The 12,464-nt window shown below is 52.0% G+C and overlaps 1 protein-coding gene across 1 annotated transcript; it reads right to left on the bottom strand.

Annotated features, from left to right (window-relative positions):
* Nucleotides 1-5,287: 5,287 nt before the first annotated feature.
* On the bottom strand, nt 5,288-12,313 carry Osr1 (odd-skipped related transcription factor 1). Its single transcript, XM_021664676.2, is given in 5 exon segments — nt 5,288-6,164; nt 6,166-6,189; nt 6,191-6,302; nt 7,009-7,711; nt 12,045-12,313. Coding segments are annotated over 4 exon segments (876 nt in total). The 5' UTR covers nt 7,674-7,711; nt 12,045-12,313; the 3' UTR covers nt 5,288-6,089.
* Nucleotides 12,314-12,464: the final 151 nt, after the last annotated feature.

The following is a 12,464-nucleotide window of genomic DNA, read 5'->3' as shown; positions in this document are numbered from 1 at the left end:
ATTTTTGTGATGTAACTTCATGGTTTTAGAGTATAAATTTTATAGATGACAATTTTCTGTCATGATGTAAAGCAAAATAAAAGTGTATATCTAACAACACGTGCAGATTGAAAACCTATACAATGTGTAGCCCAGGACAATTCTTCACCCACTGTAGCCCAGAGAAGCAAAAAAGTTAAGCATCCGTCTTCCCAATACCCACCCCTACAAGAGACAGAACAAAATTAATCCATTCCACTATCATGAAAGATGACAATAACTTCTTATCTCGGTTCAATGAAGCCAACATTTAAACACTTAAAATAAATTAATTGTACCTTACATATCCCCAGAGACAGCTGAGCTGCAGAGCGCAAGGGCAATATAAACAAGCAAACAACAAGAAGAAGAAAGACCCACAGACTCTCAACTCTTCATCCACGCCACTGCTGTGGGTCCATCTTGTATTCTCATCTCTGAGACTGAAATTAGCACTGTCCTAGAATGACTGTAAATAGCTAGGAATGGGGTTATGGTGAATGACTGAAGAAGGATGTTGATGTTACCATGCTACTGCCAGAGTATCCTGTGAAGCCCCTCTTCTCAGGCTAATGAGCTCAGTAGCTAGCCTGGTCCAGCAGAAACAGCAAGCTTTGAGTTCAGTGACAGACCAAGTCTCAAAACCCAAGGAGTGTATTAGAGGAAGAGAGCCAGTGTCCTCCTCTCACCTCCCAATGTGGGTGCATGCACACACACACACACACACACACACACACACACACACACACGCATGCACAATTCAGAAACCTCTTCCAAAAAGTGAAAATGGGAGTGAGCTCTCCTAGCAGAAGTGTAGCTTAAAAGGCAGGCAACTGCAGAGAACTGACAAAGCATTTCTGGCACTACGTGGCTCATAAATGCAGGAGCTGATCGGCATCACATTAGGCAACAGTTTTTGATTAAAATAATAAACTTGTTATTAAATACGTAGGACTTTTTACCTCTATGTCAACTGAAAGAGGCAATGGGAAAGCATTATCCCAGCTGCTGGAGGAAAACTGAGGCTCAGAAATGAAGGAACTTGCCCCAGGATCGTGTATTTTAAGGAAGGAAAGTCTCCTGGCCCAGAGTTTCAAAGAAAATGGAGATAATTCTTCCGCCACCACTGACATTAAGTTTAACCCCAACTAATATTTCGTGTCCCTGGTGAACGTTTCCATAGAAATGTGAAAACTGGTCCTGTTTGGCTGTAGAGAAAGCCTAGTTAAATAGGTAGGAGACCCAGGCAGGACTTGCCTTGCTTCTAAAAGTCTCCCAGGGCTCTGGTGGAGGAGACCTCTGCCTCAGACACCCTACCCAGAAGGACTGGGACAGCAATTGACTTTCTGAAGTACCGCAGCCCTGCCACACCTTCCCTGAAGCTAAGATCTGCAGCACTTCTGCTGGCAGAAAGTCGGTCTGAAGACTTCCTGGGCTCTCAAGAGTCTGCCAGGTGCTGCACCTCCAGCGCGCAGGACTATTATGGGATACCGATGCAGAGTCCTGCGCCACGCCTGAAGGTGGAAAACCAAATACTGCTGCAACTACCCCAACCTCCCGCCACTGAGCACAGAGTTCCAGCAGTCTTGACTGCGGCAGAGTTCCTCCTGCGCCTGCGCTTGCAGCACTTGCGTGGGGGGTGGGGTGGGGGGGAGGCACCCAAAGTGGGAGGGGTCTGCATGGGCTGATCGCACAGCGGTAGCTGGCGCTGGAACCCGTGTGGTCTGAGACTGCTTAAATCGTCGCTGGAATCCCTAGGAGAAGGCCGCGCCACGACTCGCCACACGGGGCACCTGCCAGTGTCTGGGGTCTGAGGATCTTGTTGGAGTCGGAACTATTTGAGACGCCTCCAAGGGCATGGCAGGGATGAGTGGGCATCACTGCTCCAGGCAGAACTGGTTTGTGATTTCCTAAAACTGTATTAATTCGTTGCCGCCATAGTTGTTAAGGTGCCTTTGGGCACTGGCCAAAGGCCATTGTGATGTCAGTGCGCCTGAAAGAGGAGACAGTGACCTCACAATATCCTTGGAAGGTGGGATGAGCCTGCCTTTGCGACACAGATTCTAGGAGATTTATAATGCCACGCGTCTAGCATTCTTGAAACTGAGGTGACATCAAGAATCACCATACCGGTGGGATTGGGAGCGAATAAGGGAGCGGGATACAGTTGGGATACAGAGTTAATAAAATGTAACTAATAATAATAATCAATAATAATAAAAAAAGAATCACCATACCTTCCTGCCAGTCCTTCTGCTTCCCTGTGAACAGTGAACCCAGGGGCTAGGGCAAAGCTTTCTGTATTCCTGCAAACCCCAAAGTTCCGGAAATTGTAGGAATCTGAACTTCTTCCCCCTAAGAAATCCTTGAAGGCTGTTCTGTCTCCCAGAATGCTTCTGCTCTCTTCCTAACTAGGAACTCTAAGATGCACCAAGGGTCCCCCAAAGCTGCTACCCTCCAAAGGGATCACCCAAGGCCTGATAGGGTAGGGCCTCTACCTCCCACACAAGACCTTCAAGTTGTCCCTCCAGCTCTCTGGCGAGTCCCAGAATGCACCTCCGGCCAGAGAGAGAGGGAGACAGGCCCGCAAGTACACATGGGTACACACACACACACACACACACACACACACACACATATACACACATGGAGGAGGGGTAGAAAAGGAGAGGGAGGGAGGAAGAAGAGAAGAGGAGACACAGAGAACAGAAGGGTGGGGAGAGAACCAAGAAGAGTTTCCGTTGGTGAGGTATGAGGCCAAAGATAGGGAAGCTAGGGTTTTCTAAGAGTGTAGGGGAAGAGTTGGAGCAGGCGAGAAAAACCTCTTTTTCTGTTTCTATCTGTGTGTCTGTCTTTGACTCTCTGTCTCTCTGTCCCTTGAGACCATTGCTGTGGCTGCAGAGTTCCTCCTGAGTTTGCAGCACTTGCATGGGGGGAGAGGGGGGCAGCCAAAGTGGGAGGCTTCTGCATGGGCTGGGCTGGGCAGGGCACAAGTCCCTGCCTGTGTTTTATGTAAAAAGCATACTGGGTACCAGATGAGATACTGTCCCCAATCACATCTCTCCAAACTTGTAGCCTGTTGAATGATCTCACCTGCAATCACTGCTGCTGCACAATCTTGTCCATGCTTGGAGCAAATGCTACTAAAAACTGGGCTCTGGTTTCACACCATGAGAGCAACATGTGGTATCCTCAGTAGTCTGGGTATTTTTGCCTAGACCAGTGTCCCATTCCCTTCCACCATGTTAAAACTTCTGCCCCAGGGAGTCCATTCTTCTGAAGAGGCATGTTTGATATTGAAAGTCTCTCAGCCTCTGGACCCAGGGTGGGGCTTGGGATTCATGGTGCCAGAAGGGGAATGTGCCAAAAAGAAAAACATCCCAAGCAAACCTTCTGGAACATTCCACAGCATTAATGATGTCCCGGGGGCCTGGCTAACTGCAGAGGTTCTGAGTGTCCTGAAAGGAGTGAGGGGACAGCTGTGGTAGTCTGCCCTGGGAGAACAGAATCCAGAAATACATAAATATGGCTCTCTCCAGAAAGGGCTCAAAATGCACACACACACACTCTTCTCTCTCTCTCTCTCTCTCTCTCTCTCTCTCTCTCTCTCTCTCTCTCTCTGTGTGTGTGTGTGTGTGTGTGTGTGTGTGTGTGTGTGTATACACTCATATCCTATAAACAAGATTCTCCTCCTCACTGGGCCACAATAAGGAACCCCCTGTCACTGGCCTGGTTGACCCTGGATTCCAAAACTAAAATCAAGAGCCCTTCAAGGAACCCAAAGGCCCCAAGACTCTCAGAGAAGGGCTTCATTCCCTTTGGGATCTTGGTGGAAGACATTGGGTACTTGCCAGTCAAAGGGAAATCTCATAGACCAGCACCCCTGACCTGGCACACTGTTCATTGGCATGCAGAGCCTGAGACCAGTGAAGAAGTTTTTGAGGGAGACCCATGATACCCTGATGAATAACGGACAGGTGCTAAGGCAAAGTTTCTTAAGGTTGTAGAAAGGAACACACAAGCAAGCACCCCAGTCCTGGGACAACCGTCCTGGTCTGTCCTTCCAGCAGGGGCGGGGAGGGAGGGGGCAGAGGGTGCATACTGCCTCCAACGATGTTAATAGTGCTCATCCAGCCTGGCCAGGCCAAGGCCTTAACTCTAAATTGGGTTCCTGGAGTGCTAAGGTCTGGTCTCCACAGGGTTTAGTAGCATTCCCTGAAGAGGCTCCAGCAAGGCAGGCCTTAAAGGGCTAGAGCATTTTAAGCACTGCACCCCGAACTTGCTTTCTCAGTCCGTGAGACCATGCTTGAGCCTGGGGTTTGGGTCACTGATGTCACTGACACAGAGAAGAACAACGCCAACGCCGTGGTCCCCCACCCCTTTGTAGTGCCAGGAGCTGGAGCTGGGGAAGATAAGCTTGGTTTGGGAAAGGCCAAGGGCGCCACCATCTGCGCAGTCGGGCGGTCTGGGCGCGGGAGCTACGGGAACCCAGCTCCGCCCCCCGCAAGCAGGAGAGCCAGTGCCGCCAGGACTCTAATTGTGGGAAAACTAAACGCCCAAGGGTAGGTTGAGTTAGCCTAAGGGGAACTCGTATTTCTCTGTCTAAGCCTGGGGGAGGGGTGGATCCCAGGGCATCCGCCTCCAGGAGCGCTCACAAGGTTTCCAAATTGAGAAGAATCTTCGTGGGTTTGGATGAGGCTGGCTGGGGGACAAGCTCCAAGAACTGAGGGCAAGGGGCTCCCATAGGAAACAGACCAGGATGTCCTTTGGGGGACATATTGCGAATACATGCCGAGGTCCAGGCACAGAGGACAGATGCTTTGAGGCCCTGTGAAGAAAGATCTCACACCAAAGCAAAAGAAAAACAAACAAACAAACAAACAAAATCTGGAAAGCTGCTAGTTGGGGTGGGGGTGGGAAGCCTGGGGGGTTTACTCTGTTCCTTCATGGGCCCCACACGACCCCTGCACCTGGAGATGCCGGGATTTCTCACGGCTTGATGTAATAGCAGCAGACCCTGTCCCTTGCAGCTCACAGCTTTTCGGGTTTGAGAAGTTAGGAGACAGGGGGGCCTGACACTGAAAAGTAAGGAAATGAGTACAGATGTCGATCAACACCGCAGGATCAGGGCTTACTCTGTCACCGCATCCCAACAGGACAAGGTGAGAGAAGCTGACAAGTAAAAACTGACAGGTAAAAACTGTTCCTCTCTAAACAAATGCGTTTTCCCCTCGCGGTCCGAGAGGGAACATCCGATCTGTCTTGCCTGTAAAATAACCGTTTATTTAATAGTTAAAAAAAAAAAAAAAAAAAACTCCAGTGATAAATGTCCTTTACCGATGGTCAGCATAAAGTGCCAGTCGCAATACAACGTCCGGCTCGTGGCCGGCAGCTCGCTCGCGCGCAGGGATGGAACCGGGGAGCCGGAGGCCCGCCCATCCCCCACCCTCACCCCCAGCCCGGGGCGCCTGGTCCTCAGCCGGGTTTCTGTGTCCAGAGCAGGGGAGGTCAGTGGCGCAGCCAGAACGCCCGGGAGTCCCTCGGAGCCAGCGGCCCCTGGGGCCGGATGGCAGAAGCAGATACAAGGATTACACTTCGCAGGCTCCCGGGTGTGTGGGGGGGGGAATGGGGCAGGGAGGCGGGGACTGGAAATTGCTAGGGCGCGCAGACCTTTTCTTTTCCCCTCTCCGCAGTCAAGACTTTACAAGCTTATATGGTCAGAGTTGGGGGGGGAGGGGAGGGAGTAAAGAAAACGTATAAAATAACAATAGAAAAAGTAATACTTCTGGGAGAGGCGCCGCTGCGGCTCAGCGGAGTTTTCGTTTCTTGTTTTTTTGTTTTGTTTTGTTTTGTTTTTTTGTTTTTAATGCAGTTCCCCTTCCGCCACGTGAGTTGAGTACCGCCTTTTGGCCAAGAGTTTAGCCGCGTCCTGGGGGAGCTGCCCAGGCTGAAGGAGTCACGGCCCCGGGCGAGGCTCAGGATCGCCACAAGCGCTGGGGACCCAGGGGACAACGTTGCTTGGTGTGGAAGGAAAATCCCGGGAGCCCCTCCCGCTGCCCGCAGAGTCGCCCTCAGCGCGGGTCCCTCCGGAAGGGAAGGCGGGCTGCAGCATGTCCCCGGGTCCTGGTGCCCCGCAGGCTCTGTTCATTTAGCATTTGATCTTGGAGCTTTTGAGCTCCTTCACTTGTGAGTGTAGCGTCTTGTGGACCGCGAGAGTCCGGGACTGGCAGAATCCTTTTCCGCACTCTTGACACTTGAAGGGCTTCTCTTTGGAGTGAATGTATCTAAGGGTGGAGACAGACAACATAATGTAACGTTTATGAATGGCTGGCGGACCGAGATTCCCTTCCCACTGCTGTGAAGGTGTTTGTGGATAGAGGCAAAGGGGACAAGAGGACCAAACGACACACCGAGGATATGGGTAGGAGTGACGACTTGAAGGGACAGAAAGATCACCAGCTTTCCTGGGGGTAATAAATAGTAAGCACCTCTTTAAAGGTGGCGTCCACAACTGCAGATCGATCAACAGATCTGTGGGCAGTTTCTAGGTGAAGTAGTCACTAGCTCAAGTATTCTTAAAAACCCAAAATGCACGAAATTAACTAAAACTAAAGCGTTTCTGAGTTCCTATCCCAAGGGCCGAGTCCCAAATCTCTCAGACATTCCAGGTAAGCCTATTGGACCGTCTCCTCCGGGGACTGGGAAAGGACAAAGAGACCGGAACTTGTGAAGACCCGATCTTAGGTTCTATTCGTTACAGTATTTCTTCCACCCGCGATCTGAAACCTTTCCTGTCGTGGAGCGGGGACCGACGGGGCTTAGGAGGAGCTCATTCATGATTATAGAGACCACCCCCACCCCCGAGGTGTGGAAATGCTTATAGCCACTAGGGGCTCTTAGGAACCTTAGCGGGGAAGAGGGAGGGGGTAGCAGACGGGAGCAGCCAAAACAAATCCCTCTGGGGCCACCCGCTGTGCCTCGGGGTCGAACCTGTGGTCCCGTAGGTGGTCCTGCCTCCGGAAGGCTTTGTGGCAGATGTCACAGGTGTAAGGCCTCTCGTCAGTGTGCGTCCGCTCGTGGATAAGTAGGTTATAGGACTTAGTGAAGTGGCGGCCACAGAACTTGCAGACGAACTCCTTCTTGGTCTTGGAAGGCAGGCGTCCCCTCGTTGGCTTCTTTTCCGGAGATAGCTTGGTCACGTCCAGGAGGGCGCCCAGCCCACCTGCAGGGGAGCCAGGGCCCTCCCCTCGGCCAAGCTTGGTGGGATCTTCTTGTGTGGCAGCCAAGGCCAGGTTAGCGAAATCAAAGCGGGGCTTGGTCTTAAGCGCGGCACCGCTGCCCGCCGTGGTGATCTCTGGCTTAGGGTGGATGACGTGAGGAAACCAGGGAAAGGCGGGCAGCTGGAAGCGAGCGTCCATCAGGCTGGACACCGCACCTGGCACTTTAGAGAAAGAGGAACGCGGCAAGTGCATGGCTGGGTAGCCCAGCGTCCATTGGTGCAGGTGCACGGCGTGCAGAGCACTGAAACCGTACAGGTTGGGCAGGTGGTCCGAGGGCACTGTGGGCAGACCGTTCACTGCTTGGAGGAAAGAGTAATTGGTGAGCTGCAGGGATGGGTGGATGGGCACCGGCGCCGGCAAGGTTTTGCTGCCCATTTTTGTAGCTGGTCACTGCAATGATTTCAATTATCGACCTGCAAAGACAGGAAGAAAGGTGGGGAGAGAGCCAAAGAGATATTCAGAGTAAGTCGGCTTCCTTCGGAATTCCAGTGCCCCTAGACCCTCTCCTTCCCTTAGGGCAAGGAGCTGGGAATTGAAAACCTCAGCCACGAACCCAGTGCCCTCTCAGAACAGATGAGCACATAAGATGTGGGAGAGCTGTCTGGCCAGAGCCCTCCGCTGATGGTCAGACTCCCTCCAATTGGTGTCTGGAAGAGACATCGATGTTGACAGAGCAATCAAAGGGCATCTAAGTTTTTGTTTTTTTTTTTTTTTTTTTAAGTCAGATACAAGCAAACTTAAAACAAAGCCTGCTGTCAACCGGGAAAGAGGAAAACTTAGGAACTCGGGCACGGCATGCAGACACCAGATATCACCAGATATCTTTCAGGCAAACTTTGAGCCACACAGAATTCCACCACCCTGCAACAGTAACAGAATCTGGGGAGCACACTTACACATTAAGGTCCTCGCTCATGTTCTGACGCAGAATCAACAAGAAAGATTCAGAGACAAAGTAGAACTGCCAATGTTCTATGGTACAACCATGTACAAAATGCAGGAGGCTTCAAATATGCATACCACGCAGTTCCTGCAGGTTAAGGTGCTTTTTGTTTGTTTGTTGTTGTTGTTGTTTTGGCGGGGTGGGGGTTTGGTTTCCAGAAGCCAAAAGAATCATGCCATCAACTTTAAAACTCTCATTTGAACCGAAATTGGTTATGTGCCTTATCATCCCTGAGCCCTGAGGACTCTGTCCTCTTGGTAGCTCTTTGAGGACTGACTCCCTATGCTCTGATGGTAGGTCATCCTCATTTCAAGAAAAGGTACTGACACCCATGTTCAGTTCCTGTTCTCTGTCAAACAAATTGCAATTCCACATGAAGGAGCTCAAGGATGCTCTTGGCGGAGAGGAGCAGATTTTCTCTGGTTGCTCAGTCTCCTTATGTCTGCTGAGACCTTCAGCAAGGTCATTGTGTGCAGGTAGGAGCACTAAAGCCAGCCAGGCCTTCACTGTTGTGCTCTGTTTTCTCTCTGACTGTAAGTTCATCGGGGTTCTTGTGTAAGATCCAAGGTGTACCATGCCACAGTGACTAGGGGCTCCAGAGCTGGCGTCTTCTGGCTACCTTGCTCGAGTTCCTCAGTATGTTGGGGGGGGGGGGGTCCTCTGCCACTCTGGACATTTCTAATTTGGGTCTATATGGTGGGAGAGGAAAACAAAAATAGAAAAGCCAAAAACACTAGGACCTTTGGTAAGCTTCTTTGGTTGGGGTTCAATGGCGATGCTCAGGTCATTGTCAGAGCAGGGTCTTCATAAGGTCCTTCTCCTTTCCCAGTGCTAGTTCCTAGCTTCTGATTTCTTCCTTGACCCTGTACCTCTCTTTCTTATGTCTTTCCTCTGTCTGGAGTGTCCCTTTCCCTGGAATGCCTCTGTCTTCACAGCTCAGCCTCCCCAGCCCCTGCAGGTCTAAACACCTTCAGCCTCTGCCTGGGGCTCTAGAATGCCTGTCTGGTCTAGAGATGTACAGAGCCTGTTTGGAGAGGATGAACTGAGGATACCCTACCTAGAAAACCTCTCTAGAAAACAGCAGGAAGGTGGCTGGTGGCACAGCTAGATCTAAAGAAAGATATATTTCTGAGGGTGACAGCTGCCTAACACACAAGAGCAGGCTGGCTGGAATTTGCCTGCAATTCATTTTCCAGGTAAGGAAAGAGCAAATCTGCTGAGATCCAACCTGGGTAGCAACCACACATACTCTGCACCAGCCTTCTCTACTACTCGACTCAAAAACCTGTGCCAGACAAATGATCTGGGACAAGGAGAAAGCAAAGCACAACTGGGCTGAAGAGGAAGCTGGGGACCCCTTTGGGTTGGGGATGGAGAGGAGGAGGTGGACTCCAACTTCAAAGCTATGCAGAACTTAGGCTAGTTGAATGCCCTTTGATTTGCCACCCGGGTTTCTCTCCCTTCCAGGCACTGGAAATTAGATCCTTATCTTAGGATCTATTGGAGCCAGCAAGGGCCATGAGGAGGCCACACCAACTCCTCTCCTGCTAGGCCTATGGGAAGTCAACTAGTGATGGTGGCGGCAGGACTCTGGCTTGAACCGCTGCGCTGGGGAGAACCCACAAACTTCGCCTGACTTTTCCTTGCCTCCCCCAAGAAGCCAGAAAGTCTGGAGAGGCCTGATCTTATTTCCTCCAACACTCCGCTTATTTTTCTCAGAGGACCAAGCAGTTTATTTTCTGTAGCTTTCTGAGGCCTGGGATTCCAGGGTCACGCCACCAGCTTTCCCCGCGGACGAATTTCGTTCGAAACGTGGCTCTTTACATCAGTACTAAAAAATGGACCGAATGCAAAATCTGGTTTCACGCGGCTAAGAGCAAAACACAGTTGCAGATACGCCTCTGCGGCCTGAAAACATGAGACAAACACGGGGCCTCTCCAGCCCCAGTGACACCCCACCCCCACGCTGACCTGACCTTTTTCATCTTTTTACGGGGCAGGGACCAACTCTTCTAAGGCCCAGCATCCACCCGAACTGGAGCTCCGGCCTGGAGACTGGGGAAGCACCGTTAAGTGTCCTGACTCGCTGCAGTGAATCCAATTCGCGCCTCAGAGGCAGGGGTCCCTGTGCGGCACAATCATTCCTGTCCCTCTTGCAATGTAACGCCAATCCCGCGTCTGCCGCCAGCCTTTTGCAGGGCATTAATGAAGTGAGCAGCCTATTAAAGTGGTTTATTCGGGGCTAATTGAGCGTGAGCGAGTTAACTGCTTGCATTAATGAGGACAGAGCGAGCCCCACGAGCTTGTGCCTGAAGGAGCCCAGAGACACCCCCCCCAAATCATCCTTGACATCGAATCCCCATTTGAATGGTGAGAGGATTCAGGATCCAGGTCCAGTGGACTGAACAGCACCGATACTTCAGCTGCGTGGTTTGTTTGTTTGTTTGTTTGTTTGTTTGTTTGTTTTTCAGCAAATGAGATGGAAGGAACCCATTTCGGCTGCAGTTTTCCAACAAACGAAATCGAAGGATTCGTTTGCTTTTCTGCTATACCGGGATGCCCGCTGTGTCCCCAGGAGTCGGCTTCCCAGTCTTAATGAAACCGCAATTACTTTCCGGAGAGCCTGTGATAGACCATCTACCAAGCAGTTGTCAGTCTTCGTTGCTCCCCCATCCCTGTCAGCCAGCCCACTCCTTCCCTGGGAGGCTGTGAAACCCGGTGAAGAGCTTTGCACGTGGTTCTCTTTCAAAGAGCCAACTTGCAGGTCCCACCCCGATGAAATTCATCGGATTATTGCCACTAAGAATCCATTGCAGCTAAACTCTGCTCTGAGCCCACCCGGCTTGTGCCTGGGCTGCTGAGAAAGGGCTGCGCACCCAGAAGTAGTTTTATTCTTATTGGGGATTACCGCTGGGGAAAAGTAGGATTCGTTTAGCCCTCACCTCCTTTCTCTTTTCGGGGTCGCATCTTTCCCCCGCTTAAGCCTGGGGTTGGGCAACTACCAAGAGAGCAAAGGAATCCCCACCCTAAAGATCTAGGCAGCCTCATAATAATGGTTCTGCTTCGGGGGTGTTCGGCTCCCCAGTTAGAAAACAATCTTCCTTTGTGCCCCCAGCGTGGATCCCTACACAGGACACAATCAAAGGTTAGGAGCTGCAGGCCGGAGGACGCCCTGGCACCCTCCAGTCGAGATCATCCCAAACAGAGAGCCCAGCTTGCGAGGCAGTAGTAAGATGCCCGGTAGCTGAGGTCTTGGGGGTTTGCGGGCTTCCAGTCTAAAGAGCAACTGGCATTAAAGCGGAACACGGTTAAGGCAATGCACCTGTCCCGGGTGCTGTGGGCTTAGATAATGACCATCCGCATCCTCTCCCCCTTCCTCAGGAAAGTCAGGTCAGTCTGAATTTAAAGAGGCACCCTGCAAAAGCGTGTGCTCTCTGAAGTTGCTCTAGTTTCTTAGAGGGAGCCCGCAGACGCAGACTCCCTTCCAAAAACCTGTGGACACCTTAGCGGAACTCTGCCTAGCCAGCGCGGCTGTTTTCAATGGCCCAGGCCTGTCTGTCCCCTCCTTCCTCCCGAGGTCAGAGGCCAAATCGGGACCCAGGGTTAGAAATCCTTGAACCAGCATCCCCATAAACCTGATGCAGCAACCGCTCTCACTTTCACAAAGATCCTGTAGCCTTCCTTTGGCAGGAGGAACTGCCTCTGGGGAACAGCGGAAAGAGAAGGCACCAGTTACTACGAGGAGCCGGGAGCCGTGCCTGCCTTCGCCTCGCTGAGCCCAGGCGCCCCAGGGCTGCAGTTACCTTGTTCAGCCGAAGTCCCCGGGCAGAGCTTGTTTGCGAGGCTCGCCGCGCTGGACTCGAAGAACCAGAGACTCTGGAGTCCACTGGCACCTCTGGCGAGCTGGAGTCCCGATGCTGCTTCTCTAGCGGCAGGGACCCCGAGCGCCCGACGCACGCGAGCGCTCGCAACCCCGGAGTGCTGCCGCCGGGGTCTGGTGAGCTTTTCTCCCAGCTGCCTTTCTGGGTCTGAACCCGAGCCGGTGAGAACTTGCCGAGGAGAGGCCGAGCTACGTCTCACTCATCCTTTAGCACCGAGCCGCCTACTTATTTTAATCCACCACCCCCTACCCCTCCCGCCCCTGCCTCGAGATTCCTCCCCTCCCTCCCCTGCCCCCCAACTCTGCCTGCGCCTGCGCACTGGGAAACAAAGTTTTGCTGACC

The sequence above is a fragment of the Meriones unguiculatus genome, chromosome 1, assembly GCF_030254825.1.
Source record: "Meriones unguiculatus strain TT.TT164.6M chromosome 1, Bangor_MerUng_6.1, whole genome shotgun sequence".
NCBI classification, from domain to species: domain Eukaryota; kingdom Metazoa; phylum Chordata; class Mammalia; order Rodentia; family Muridae; genus Meriones; species Meriones unguiculatus.
This window is presented reverse-complemented; position numbering and strand designations above follow the sequence as displayed.